General features: G+C 31.9%; 1 protein-coding gene across 1 annotated transcript; it reads left to right on the top strand.

The window, feature by feature from the left end:
- The first annotated feature begins 490 nt into the window (after positions 1-490).
- LOC124839904 (BTB/POZ domain-containing protein) lies at positions 491-4,788 on the top strand. The gene is made up of 3 exons (XM_047315838.2): positions 491-1,855; positions 2,327-3,315; positions 4,390-4,788. Exons 1-2 carry the CDS (start codon positions 953-955, stop codon positions 3,269-3,271), a joined length of 1,848 nt encoding a protein of 615 aa, XP_047171794.2. The 5' UTR covers positions 491-952; the 3' UTR covers positions 3,272-3,315; positions 4,390-4,788.
- The last annotated feature ends 10,521 nt before the right edge of the window (positions 4,789-15,309 follow it).

The following is a 15,309-nucleotide window of genomic DNA, read 5'->3' as shown; positions in this document are numbered from 1 at the left end:
TTATCCACGTAAGCATCTTTTAAATGTATTGTATAACTCGAAGCAGACATCAATAATACTGTGATAAGGTGGGAGACGACTCTTACTATGATTCAGACGTGCCTTAAAAACCAGAAAAAAAAAAAGATACTAATTGTCTGTGGCATTAACATTATAATTTGTGATGATGAAAAACAACAGCTTTTGTGTTTTTGTTTTCCTTTCACGAAAAGAAAAGCTGACCATAAAAAAACAGAGTAATTAGCTCTCTGCCAAATATCGACACCATCATTAGTTCAACTCCATGGACCTTCGGACTCAACACAAGCAGATGTGCACATTTTAAAAGCATTTTCTATTTTTAGATAAAGATTTGCTCGAACAAATTTATTTAAAATAAAATAAAATAAAAATTAATTTATACATAATGTTGCAGGCTAAGCGTAGTTGAAGCGGAGGAGGCATAAAATAATTAACGATGGAAGCGAAGTGGTGTGAATGTGGGATATTAGCGTAAAATGTTAATTTTGATGGGATTAATGAAAGTATAGAGGGACAATAGAACAGGCATCTACCAGTAAGATATGATGTTTGTTGGGTTGAGTTTTGAATGTGAGTTGCGCTTGCGCATGTGAATGTACCCACCAAACAGCAAATGGAAGGAGAAAAGGAAATAAAAATGGTGAAATCCAGTTGGAAAAAAGAAATATATGTATCTTTCAGGTATTAATGGGTGTGTGGGTGTGGGTGTTGGCGTGTCTTTTTTATCCCATTCCCATCTCACACGTCTCGTTTCCACCGCCATTTATTAAACCATGCGCCACTCTCTCTCTCTTATTTCTTCTGCGATGCGCTAAAGGACAAGAACAAAAACAGGGCACAACACAGATTAGTAGTGTTAGGAGTAGCAGTAGTAGCAGTGTGATTAGTGATTACCACAACAACAATACAATAACAACAACGCCAACATTGGATGGCAGCGACAACTACAACAACTTTCCTCAAACTTCAAAACCAGCCCACCAAGCCCAAACGACGCAAGTATCGAGAAACGACAATCTCCGCTGCCGCTTCTCCAAACCACACCCAAACGATTCCTCATCGTCGCACTCCACAATCCCCTATATGTTCCCAAACCCCATCCAAGCCCCAACCCGAACCCGAACCACCTGCATTGCCCGAATCACCCTCCACCCACACGATCCGCTTCTCCCCGGGGCGCTTCTCCCCCATAATGGACTTCACCCACTCCTCCCCCACCGCCAACGGCCACCACCCCTCCCAGCCACAGCCCCACGACTTCCCCTCCAGCTTCTCCAAGTTTAACTCCGCCCTCACCGCGGGCCTTTTGAACCCAATGTCCCCCCCGCCAGACAAGACCCGATCCAGCCCCACGCTCTTCGAAATGATGGCCAGCGAGCCCGATGTCCACCACAGGCCCACCACCCACATCCCGCCCACCACCGTCGCCGCCGCCGCCGCTGCGTCGTCGCTGCACAAACCCCAGATTCTCGATCGCCACGCCCTCATGATGCAGCGGATTTCGGACCTCTTGGGGTCCCGCAGCCCCGGGAACCAGTTCAACGATGCCGCTTCCAGCGATATCAAGCTCACGCTCAGCTCCAAAGACGGAATCAGTGTCTCCATGAACGTGCATCGCCAAATCCTCGTCGCGCACAGTAGGTTCTTCTCGGTGAAGCTCTCCGATCGCTGGACCAAGCAGCAGCAGCAGCGCTCGCCGGTTCCCTACGAAGTTGAAATCGCCGATTGCGACGATGTGGAGGTTTACATCGAGACCTTGAGGTTGATGTATTGTAAGGATCTTAGGAAGAAGCTCATGAGAGAGGATGTCTCCAGAGTTCTCGGTATCTTAAAGGTAACGCCGTTTTTTTGGGGGTTTTGTTATTTTGTACATACATTAATTTGGCTGCATTTTTAGGTTGACGCCATCTGGGATTTGTTCTTAAAGTGTGCGTCTTGGTAGTTAGTGCGTTAGGGCAAGAGTTCTATCTGAACTGCTTTTAATCTCATATTCTAAACAAAATGGATTATTCTTTTGGGATGGAACAGTTCAGTGATTGTTCTGTTTTATTGGATGGATAGTGGATGATAATTAAATGATGCCGTGGGGTTAGGTTTGGGCAGTAGGAAAAGTTTGAATTTCGTATGTGAACAGTTGATGGATGAAAATTCTGCTGTTTAGGTTATGGGTTTGGCTATTTATTACGCCAGTGCATTCCTTATCTCGTTCCTTGCTGTTTTTTACTTTTGTGCGTGTTTGGAATTTGCCTGGTTTAGGGTTTTGTGGGGCTGAACCAGTTGGTTTTTTTGTGTGGTTTTTTCTTAGGTTTCAGCTGCCATTGGGTTTGATGCTGGGGTTTTGTCTTGTTTGGAGTACCTGGAAGCGGCACCTTGGGCCGAGGATGAGGAAGAGAAGGTGGCATCGCTCCTTTCTGAGCTTCGTCTTGAAGCGGTTGGCGCAGGGGAGGTTTTGAAGAGGGTTTCAACTGATGCTGCTGCCAATGGAAATGAAGAGGGGAGTGATAACGAGGAGGTTCTTCTTAAGCTTATTCGTGTGGTTCTTGAAGGTAAGGATGAGAAGGCCCGGCGTGAGATGAAAGGGTTAGTGTCGAAGATGCTGCATGAAAATTCTTCTCAGAATGATCTTCGGAAGGAGTCGCTGTACTTAGCATGTGATGACTGTCTGCAGTTACTTCGTGACCACTTTTTGCAGGCTGCGGGTTCGCATTTGCAGGATGTGAGTCAAATTGCAAGACAAGCAGACAATCTGCATTGGATTTTGGATATTTTAGTTGACAGACAGATTGCTGAGGATTTCCTGAAAACATGGGCCTCTCAAGCAGATTTGGCTGAAGCTCATTCTAAGGTGCCAGCAGTTCACAGGTTTGAGGTTAGCAGAGTTACAGCAAGGTTGTTTGTTGGGATTGGGAAAGGACAGTTGTTGGCTTCTAAAGATGTCAGGTGTTTGCTTCTAAAAACTTGGTTGGTGCCCTTTTATGATGACTTTGGTTGGATGAGGAGGGCATCCAAGGGGCTTGATAGGCACCTAATTGAGGATGGTCTTAGTAACACTATTCTTACTCTGCCACTCTCCTGGCAACAGGATATTTTGCTTGCTTGGTTTGATCGTTTCTTGAATTCCGGTGAAGATTGCCCAAATATTCAAAGAGGGTTTGAAGTTTGGTGGAGAAGGGCTTTCTGGAAGAGGAATGGAGAGCAAGAACGGACAAGACAATTACGAATTACAACTACATCAGTTGAGAACCCTTGAAGACAGATTGTTCCACTGTGGAAGAATTGGCAGTAAATTATTGGGTACGTCACCTTTTTGTGCTTCTTGTGATCATGTCTATTTGATTCAGCTACGACCTGCAAATTCAATGGTGTGAAATAGGTACTTAGATTTGATGCCTTCATGCTCTGGCTAGAAGTTAGCAATGTTAATATTCACCACCTATTTTGTTGGAAATAACCAAAGAGAAACGGGTCGTTTAATTTGAGTGGGTGCATGGAACCTCTTTCCTTTTCTCACTTCATATCTGTTGTATGATTGACACTTAGGTCATCAGTAATTTTGCTCATGTCCATAGAATGGATGACATTCCAAGAGAAGGACATATGACAAAAGTGGTTATGTAGTGTACCTAAGACAAAATCAGTGTTTATGTTTTCAATGACACAACTCCAACTTCCTCGTATCCATGTAGTGTAGTGGCAAGACATGCCTAGCTTCTTTTGTAATTTTTAATTTTTTAGGTTCCAAAATACCATTTCTGATAAAAAATTTTACTTGTCCGAGTGAAGTATGAAATAAAGTTCACGTGGTTGACTATATATTAGATTTTCTTCTAAAAATAACTGTTGGAAGCAAGGGGCTATTGCATCTGTATGGCCTTTTCTGTTTTCTGATGCTGGACGCTGTTAAGTGTTGTTAACTTGTCAGATTGTGGTGGCCGCACAGTAATAAGTTTAGATGCTTGATTTTTTCTCTTTGAAGTCAATCTGCTTAAAAATTCTTATAAGCGTAGGATTCTTTTGTTTTATTTCTTGGTGTGAAGTTTATGAACAAGCTGGCCAATACTAGCACCATTCCCTTCTGGCTATGAAGATCTCTTATTTGTTATATGCTGCATAATTCTCTTCTGCATGTAAACTTCGTCTTGCTCAGTTAGTTATGATTCGTTGGTCTTTATCCACGGTCATATTTGTGCTTTTGATTGGCATATTCCTAGAGTATTCAACTTTTATTTGTCAAGGCATGCCGCATAAATTTATTCCCTAGAAAATGCATGTTTTCTTCAGGAAATACCCCGTAATTGATCCCGAGCATAAATAAAATGTATTTTCCTGGAAAATAATTGAATCTTGGTATTGTTTCTCTTGCTGTAGTTTCATTGACGAATATAAGTTTCTGATCGTTCAATGCAAGCTCCCATGCAAGAGTTCAAGGTAGTTGAATGCTGTGAAAGAACGGTTGGCCTTTAATTTTCCAAGTTCCTAAGATGAGCCAAATTTATCGAGTTCAGCAACTCGTTCCAGGTGGGTTCATGGAAGGTTCAACACGAGGATAAAATTTCTTTTATGGTAGAGCATCAAATAGCTTTGAATGCAAGAAAGATGATGATGAGGAGGATGGATATATATACTTAAATATCTTTCTTGCAAATTAGGTTATCTTGATTATTGAATGATATTGAGTATTGAATATATTCAACGGTTGTGTTATATATGATGGGAATAACTTCGATGGAGGTTAATCTATGGGAATATAATTTGTTTCTTTACTGAGGACTGTGGATTCTTTTTCTATTTCTTGCTTTTCAACAAAAGTTTTGAGAAATGCAAAACCTTCACCTTCACCTTCACCTTCACCGTCCTTGGGTTTTTGTATCTTGCTTGGATAAGGAACTTGGGTTGTGGGACATTTGGTATGTGTGTTAGCTTATTTATGAAAGCATGGTGAAATGGCTATAGAAAATAGCCATGGTACAGGCAACATAATCATCAATGCTTTTCACCAAAAAGGAAAGAATCACCCTTTCCAATCAATGATGAAGAAGTGGAAAGAAAGAGCTTTGGCAAAGTTGGAGTTTCCATAATACTGGTCAAACGACCAAAAAACATGTATGCTCGATGGAGACATGATAATTGAACAAATAGGTTGACCCTCCAACTACTTGCTATTTGCGAACAACTGAAACATGCTCGTCTGATTGATTCTGTCGACATGCCACCTTGCACAAATGTAACAATGAAGGAAAAGGGAAAAGGGACAATATTATAACTTTTGTACGTCAAGTAAGAAAAAGGCTTAATCTGAAACATGACAATGTTGCCATAGTTTTTTTTTTTTTTTTTTAATTCTTCTAACTACTGTAAGCAAGGTGAAGAAAAGAACAGAATAACGACAATGTTTTATTTCACGTTAAGTAGATTAAAAAAAAACTTAATATAGTGATTGATGATGAAAATTAACATCAGCATGCTTGATAAGTGTTCACATAATGATGTCTGTTCCCCAATTGAATCCTGGTAAAAGCCACTCATCGTTATCCTGTGTTTTGTCTGTTATTGCCATATTTAATTCGTAATGACTATAAATTGCCATTTGTCTTTCACTTTCAATTTTTCTATTCAATAAAAAGTCTACATCGCATAAAATATTTTGAAATCACTATTTAATTACAACTGTCAAGTAAATTTATTGGGTTTTATAATAGTTTATTGCCAACAACAATCTCTTATAGTTTAATTTATTGATAAATCACACATGGAAACATTCTTTTTTAGTTAGTCAACATAATGCTTCGTAAGCCTTTTTTTGTCTATCATTTGTTTAGAAATGGCCATGTAAATTGCTATATTTTATCATATTTATTTTTTAAAAATCTGACCTACCACATTTTGTAATGTTAGATGTTTTTAGCATTCTATTTATATATGTTATAAGTTCCTACACGAATCCTGTTGAAAATGAAGCGTGATTACAGGTCTACTTTACTTTCGTTATTAAATAAACCAAACAAAAGAAGTGATTTGGGTTGAGTTGTTTCTATCTTTTCTTCAATTAAAGTATAGGCCCAACCAAAAAAATTAAAAATGAGCTGCAACAGAGCTTGAGAAGAACTGTTGATTCAACTCCAAAACAAATTTATATTGATAAATAAGTTAGAAACAAGTTCAAAGAGTACACACATAAAGGGATCATAAATGCAAAATACCAAGCAGTTTTTTGACAAATAAAAATAAAGGAAAGGCCCATTAAGACATTAGTTTTACAATTTTAGGATGGCCTTACGCATAAATTATGACTAGACATAAATTCATGCGTACGGATTTTTTTAAGCAGTAAAATAATATAACTATTATTACATTTGAATAAATGAATATTAAATATATATATATATATATATATATATATATATATATATATATATATAATGAATATTAAATAATTATTATAGTTTTATATAATGAATATTTTATACCATAAAACAATGATAAATTGAATATAAATTATTGTAACAATTTTGAAGTTTAAATTTAGTATGTAAATGTATCAACGTAAATGTGATGTTATTAAGATGTTATATTTTTTCTATTATATTATATCATATTTAGAAAATATATATCCTTAAAATTGATATATTATTATATATTTGATAAATATGTGGTTGTGAATGTTGTATTGACTAAGAGTGATTATATATAATCATGATTGTTAGTAAAGTAATAAAAAAATAACGTATTTTTAATATAAGTGAGTGAGATTCACTTCCATCGATATTTAAAAAGATTAAAAAATTTCTCGCTCAACCTAATTGAAACCTGTAGTGAGCGGGTTAACTTACGTAATATAAATCCATTTTGAAATTTTTAGACTTAAGTAGAGACTATTTTTTTGTTTGACATTTAATATTTTAAAATATATAATTTATGATGTATTTGTTAACAGTACGATATATAATAATAATAATAATAGGGAAATTAGCGTATGATTAGGAATATCATATTGATAATCATTTAAAATGATTATTAATTATCATATTTCAAAACTCGAATATTTAAAATCGCTATTCAAATTCTGTATTTTATTTTTTCTCTACTTGATTTCAAAATTTGGATTTTAAATTTTTTTTCTGAATTTTAAAATCTAGTTCTCTGATTATGATAATTATATAGATTATGAAATCCGATTAATACTCCATATGAAAATAAAACTACATTTTGAAATTTGTTAGTTGAATATAAGTTATTACTACATTTCAAAATTTAATTTCTTAAAATTGTTCACCAAATGTTAAAATTTAATTCTAATTTTAGAATTTTGTTAGTCGTCATATTTTAAAATTAGAGTTGAGAAATTTGAATGAATTTTGAAATTCGTAGAAATTCATAGTTGAATAACATCAGTTTATAAAATTCGATTGATGTTACTCTTTGTTGTAATTGATTTTTCCATGCATAAGTTATAATTGTTTTTTTTTTTACATCTGAATATAAGTTGTATTTGTTGATGTCGTAAATGGTTAGAGTGTTAGTATCTCAGATGAAAGATTATTTTTAAGTTTTAGGGAATCACATGAAGTAAATTAGAGCTTCATCTCACATGTCTCTATTTTTGAAAGTAAAATGTGGGATATGCCTAGGTTTTCCTATTAAGCATCAATCCCTTGATCACTCAACAAGCAAAACCTACATTAAGATTTAGGGTTTAAGACAACAAATGAGCCATATTCCATCCCTAGATACAAGTCTCAACTAGGTTTCTTGTTTCAAGTTTAGGCTTTACTAGGTTGTTCCCAAAATCTAATGAATCCACAACGTCCCCATTACATGCAAAATTAAGAGCGGAAAAAATAAATAGCATTTAATAGAATCTATATATATATATATATATATATATATATATATATATATAATTAAAGCATTCACAATATACAGTAGAGTTCAATAGCTACAACTATCTCTACCAAGATGGTTTGGCTCTCAATGGAAATGAAGAGCCCCACGCTTACAAAACATGGAGAAAGATGGAGAAACCAAGAGGAAGAAGGGAGTGTTCCCTCGAAGTAGCCCTCTAAGCTTTCCTTATAGTGAAATTACGCCCCCAAACCACTAAAAACCTTTCTCCCTTTACGAAACTAGAAGAAATAGGTCAAAACTTGCACTATCTGCATCTTGTCGCCCAGGACACAATGCTTCTTGCTTAGTAAAGGTCTTTGAAAACACCATAATTGCTCTCTGGAGTGAGCTTGCTCAATGACAAGATGTGAATACTTAGTGGTGGCTTATCCAACGATAAAACGTGGATGCTCAATGGTAGCTCACCCAGTGACAAGATGTAGACACTCAGCGATGCTCACCTAATGATAAGGAGGTGGCGCCTAGTGTCCCTATATATGAAAAACTCTCACTTTTTTATGTTTCTTCTTGTTTTTCTAGATTATCAATGCTTCGATATGATAGAGGATCTTCCAAACATAAAATAGATAAAAAAGAAGACATTAAAGTTAAAGCTCTTATTTTATCACTAAAATAACTAAAATAATCCATGTAGTGTTGTTTATGTGGGTTGATTATCGAATTATTCTTTTAATTTGCAAGAATTTCAATTTGTTGAAAAAAGCTGCACATGCTAAAATATATTTTTTCTTTCAATGTTGAAATTTTTGTCTTTATTGGTAAATACCATTGAATGAGTCTGAAAGAAGAATTACCAGTTGCCACTGTCATTCTTATCATTGGACACCAGCTAGATACTTTCATTTTTGGACTTCAATGATTATTTTAAACATTTTCATTGCAACAGTTTTTATTAAATTATTTATCATTTTAAACAGGTTAATAAAATAACACACTTAAAATACAAAAAATTGACTATGTTTGATTAATTAACGATGGAGAACACAATAAAAATCGAACACTGACGGTTGTTTTGTTTTACTTCTTATTACTTGCATTTCCATCTCTTTCTCAAAACTATTATTTTATTTTATTACCCAACAAACGAATATCATAATATGAAAAATATGATGTTGTCTGAAGTAACCGTCCAACTAGAAAAAATAGATTTCGTGTTGGAATTTAATGCAGAAAAATAAAAAGAAAACGAGTTTGTTGGAATAAAAATAAAAGGTAGCTTTGATTAAATTTGTTTTCTGCAAAAACATTTTAACACAATATTCCAGGGACAAAGCCAAAGGAAGTGGGTTCAACGTGGAAATTCATCTGCAAATATTTCTAAATACATATAAATAAAGCTTCTCAAAATGTGCTCCAAACCTCTGGAAATAAAATAAAATTTCAACGAACTTTTTATTATTAGCTAAAAAATTTGAAAATTTTCTAATTGGGTAAATTATATTCACCTTGTTCAACAACCTGTTACAGGTAATTTTATCATTTTAATAAACTTTAATTGATAATAAATATGTATTAAGAAATGAGTTAGAAAATATATAATTATCAACAAATAGTCAGTTTGTTGAAAAATATTAATTAGTTAAAATGATTTAAATAAATGCAAAGGAAAAATTGAACACAATAATATGCGTACATGTGTTAGGAATAAGTGAATTTAAGTTTCATATATATTAAATATAAATAAGAAGATCGAGTAAAATAGAAAGAAAAATACACATGAATTATTATTCTAAGATTTTGATAGTCATTATTTTTTATACGAGTAAGTTGACAGTTTCCTTCAAAATATTTGACAAAAAAACAGTATATAGAAGCATTAGTTTTGAGATTACGTGTTACTTTGAATTAAAAATTATATAAACTAATTAATTAAAGTATCCTTTTATGGTATACTGAGAGTTTCACATTATGCATAAATTAATTTATAAACATGAATTTTTCTAGTTTACAAAAATTGCATTTTAAGATAAAAGTGTGATAAAATTATCAAACTTTAAAAACAACAACATTTTAAATTTGATGTGTTTAATTAAAGTTTTCTTTTTTATGTATTCTTATATACCTTCTAGAGGTCTTTTTATTTTAATTTTATCCCTCAATTTCTCCAAACATTTTGTTTTGTTTGTTATAATTCTGTACCTCACAAATTGAGTTTGATTGCATTAATTATATATATATATATATATATATATATATATATATATATATATATATATATATATATATATATTTATGTGTGTGTGTCTGTAGGTCCATACGTCTTCTAGCCCTTATAAAAAAGTGTGAAAATAAAATCTCAAAATTATTCAAGAATACTTATTTTATGTCATAATTGTTGTGTATATAAGAAATGTATGTACTAAAATAAGCCTTTTAAAAATATATTATTATTTTTTCATTATATACCTCTAAAAAATATTAATTAATGATGGACACTAAACGAAATAAATAAATTCCTGATGATAAAATAAATTTTATAAAAACTGCTACTATTGTTGATTAATGCTTGAACCGACAATTATAACAACGCGGGAAATGACGCATATGGGAAGAAAAAGACAGGTAAGAAAATTATGAGGAATATTATTTTTCCTTAAAAAAATATCATGCATAACACAAAATCACTTAATTTTTTTTAAAAAAAGACAAAAAATAATTTAGGAAGTTTTCCTAGGTTGTAAATGTATTTGGTTTGAATAGTGAGCCATAATAGAAGAAAATAATAACAAAAGTAAATTTTCAAAATATTTTTAATCTATATATAAATTAGTTTATTAATATTGGACGCAGATTTTATTATCCAACCGAAAGTTATAGCTAACAAATAAAAATTTAATCTTTTCTGTTTAAAAAAGTTTAGTATTTTAAGGATCAATTTGATAGTTATTTAATTCACTTGACTCATCATAGAATAATTAATATTTTTTCGTCAATCTATCTCTCAACAATTATTTCTTTAAAAGTAAACTTAAGATGGATTTGAATAGATTTAAGAAAAAAGGAAGTAAAAGTGAAATTGTTTGGAAAAGATTGTGGATTAAGAGAAAAATGGTGAAAAATGAAAAGAAAATTTACAAATATTTGTAAAAGATTAATTGATATGAATGATTAAAGAATTATTTTAATGAATAAAATTATAAAATGACCAAATTATATCTATAATAAAAATAATAATTATTTATATTATTACGAATTATATATATTCGATTATAAAAGAATCGATTATTTGTTACCCGTATATAAAATACACAGAATCGGTTACATATATACATGTTTTATTATGTATAAGATTATTTCCATGCAAATCTTCGTTTTGATGTGAAGAAAGTTTTGAAAAATAATTACTATCGAACGCGTATCACTTGTCAAAAAATTGTATAAAGTTAAAGCATAACCTTTTTTATACTTTAGAGTATAAGACTTTAAACAGTGACTTTGTTAGAATTCATTTTATAATAAAAATGATACACTCTATCCTATAAGAATTAATTTATGAAATGTAAAGAAAATACGTAAATACGTGTTTTAGAAAGCTCAATAAAAGTTTGAAAATGTGTTAAAAATTATGGCCGAGTCGAATTAGTGAGGCATTATAGGTTGTGTAAGTGAAGTTAATTAGGATTAATGTTGTATTATTAGAATGTAGTATCCTGTTGTTTTGTTTTTTGTGATAAAGAGAGATTAGGAAGTGGTAATAAATGGTTAGAGTAAAAGGATGGTTTAATTAGGGAGAGAAAGGAATGTAATAAATAATAGTGATGTTGGGGATGTCTCAATCTGAGACACAGTTGATATGGTGTAATTAATAAAAGGAGGATGGTTTTAGTGTTTAGGGGTTGCATGGGTAGGTTCCCTAGTTAAGGAAAAGCAGTAACCCTAGGATTAGGATGGTCCTAAGTAGCAACCAGAAATATACCTGTACGTACCACTCAAAAGAGGTTGTTTTTTTATTTTATTTTTTTTTATAAAGATATGGACCACCCTACCATCCATATAGACTGCTTCTCACTCGTCTAGTTACAAGTTTCAAACCCACACTTTCTTTTACCCCCCGCCATTTCTGGACTCTTTTCTTCTCCATGCACACACACACAAATTTACCATTATTAAATATTATTTTATAATATATATTCGAAAATACTCATCCAAACATTAATCAAACGTGTTACTCATTCACTTTTAATATATCATTTAAATAATTAATACTCAATGGAATGGAATTATCTTTCTACCGATACTCAAAAGAATATTGTACTAGTTAACAGAATCTTATGTACCACAATCTTTCCTATCCAATAGATCGAGATACTGATCGTGGGAGAAAAAAAATGGAAATACTGTTTATTTTATTTATTAATTATTTCTTGTATCTTTTTTTTATTAAAAGAGGGCAAAAAGAGAGAACGAAACACTGCATAATAAAAATAAAATTCTTCAAATAAAACAAAACTTAAAACAAAAGAGAAAAAATAAACGTTTTTTAAGTTACTTGATAAATTAAGAGTTTGTGTTGAAATTGATAGTTAAATGCTTACACGATAAAAACAATAAATAATAAATAAAAATATTAGCAATGAACATAAATAATTAAATATGTGTTCTAAAAATAAAATTAATTCAATAGTGTTAAGATTTATATTTCGTAACATGTGATAGATATCTAAACAAAACTAAAAAAGAATTGTGTAATTAAAATTGTGTTAAAAAAGTATTTATAAAATATAAATAAACGAATCAACCAATTAAGAGAGAGAATGAAAAATCGTTTAACAAAATAATGATTCATCCAATAAAACAAAATACAAAGAATCATGTATTAAAAAAAGAGTTTTTGAAATCAATTTAAATTAAAAGTATTTTAATAATTTAAAGTAAAGACAAAGACCCGACGATCCTGTTCAAGGATGATGTTGTAGTAGGTTTAAGAGAGATGTGGTGGTGAATAGGAGACTCTTGTGTGCGCAAGAATCGTGGAATTCCCTCCACCGGTTTGTTCACATTAACTAACCAAGTATATTCTCTCATAAGTATAATACCACAAAATCGTAATGGAAACTTAGGAAACGAATAATATTAACATTGCGGAGGGACCCATGATAAGAGATGTTAACAAAGAATTATTATCTCACACCTATAAATAAGTAAGTGCTGTAATAAACTAACATTAAATATTCCGATTAAAGATTCCTAAACTATTTCGCATTTTGTTTGGGATATAGGATAGAGATTTTCATAAAATACACTCTCACACTTTACTCTGAATTTGTTTAGGTAAACTTCCGTACTTCAGTTTCAAATCTTCATTTGTTTACGTTTTAAACTATTGGAAATATTTATTAAAGACAATCCGATGTTTAAATTAATAATTGATTTGATCGGTCAGAACAAAATTTCAAATTCACATTAAATAAATTCACTTACTTTCTTATCTTTGATTTTTATTTATATGTTTTGAGATGAATTCAAAATTAGTGAATCCTTAATTACAATCCGTCCAAGACCTTCTAAACAATGTTTACTCATAATTTTAATTTAACATGATATTTATAAATAACTGGTGCTAAAGTATGTAAGCTCGGTTTTCTCTCCTTCTTAGTCTTTCTATTGATGAGTTATTTATTTTTGATTCGTAATTGATAGATTGTTTGGTCGATCGAACTCCTCTCATGATCTCGTCTGATTGGTTATCACCTAGTCGTCTGATCATATAATACATATATTATTTAAATTCATGATTAAAAATATTATTTGTTTTAGAGATTAAAATTTAATTGTAATTTTGTTTATTAAAAAAATATTACGTAAAGAAATGAATTAATATGCGATGGGTTGGCTTAAGTGAGCGCGGCGAGATGTGGTTGGAAGCATGCGCAGAGCGCAGAGTGCAGAGTGCAGAGAAAGATGAGAAGTGAGAAGTGGCAATAAGAAGAAAATAAAGAAGTTGGTGTGTGATGTCATGGTTGGGTTGGAACAAGAGAAATTTGGCAAGCGGCGGAGAAAGCTGCCCCGACCCAACCTTCAAGGACCACTAACACTCACTTCTTCACTCTCCCACTCTCTTCTCTTGCGCGTCCCCTTTCCATTCTTTTTTTCTCATTTACCCCAAAAATTTGTAACATCGATTTGATGCAAAACAACGTTGTCCTTTTGATTGAAAATGACCAAATGCAAAATTAGAAATGCCCAGAAACGATCGCTTACTAAGAACCCAACGTCAAACTATTGAATGGACAGCCACTGTCCCTTCATCTATGATTCTTGTAATAATTAAGACATCGTTTTAATCTTGCTTTACGTGATTATTTGTTCGAATTGCCTCGAATGGGATGAAGGGAAATAGTGTTAGTGATAATGTTCACTGAACTTTTGATGCAATTAAGAAAAAAAAGGGTTTTTAAATCTGAATAACGATGACGATGATTGACTAATAATTGTACTTAGGTAGCATTAATTGAGATTTATGGAGAGTACTGGCTGCGAAAGTAGACGCGCGTGGAGGGGCATGTTTGGATGAAGAATAATAAAGATAAAGGATGATGCGGTCCCTCCCATGCAAAATGGAGAGAGAGGAATGGGTGGAGTACTTTAATTCACCCATTAATATAAGATTTAGATGGGCAAAGATAGGATCACCAAACAATGCACCTCCCAACATTACTGCCTTTATTACATATGCTTATAAATTCCGTTTTTGGTTAATCAATTTACTTTTTATTTATTAAATAAGTATGTTTTTAATACGAATAACTGGCTATGGATGCTGTATTGTTTAAATTTACACTCGAATAATGTATTTCCTATTCTCTTATCATTACAACTTCGATTTTCTAATTAAGCTCACAATTTCATTTGTAATTTTTTATGTTTTCAACATTAAAGTTGTGTGTTTTGCTTTCAATTAACAAAAAATATTGATTTTTTATATTTAATTTAACATTCACGTGTCTTTTAATTTGTTAAGTAAAGGTACAATAAGAGATTATATTTAAATTGATTAAAGAGAATACTATGAAATATTTAACAATAATAAATAAATTTGAACATGGATATTTTCTTATAAGTATAAAATTGAATGGATTTTTCTATATGGACTTTGCCCTCGTGGTATAGATAATCTTTTTTTATCAGATATTATAAATACTTTTTGAAAAACAGAAGAAGCTTTTTTAAAAAAATATATATATAAAATTGAAATGACATTAAAGTCCTTGTGAAAAAAACAAACTTACATATCTCTTCATCTGTTTCTTTCGTCGTTTGATTCCTTTCATCTTTTCCAACATCAACTGTGAAAAGCCTCCATCTATTCAGATTTTAATAATAAAATAGATATAGATTCAAGTATAAAAATATATATATCGTAATGTATATACACTTAAACAA

Source organism: Vigna umbellata, chromosome 1 (assembly GCF_029865625.1).
Source record: "Vigna umbellata cultivar VRB3 chromosome 1, Vumbellata_1.0, whole genome shotgun sequence".
Classification (NCBI taxonomy): domain Eukaryota; kingdom Viridiplantae; phylum Streptophyta; class Magnoliopsida; order Fabales; family Fabaceae; genus Vigna; species Vigna umbellata.
This window is presented reverse-complemented; position numbering and strand designations above follow the sequence as displayed.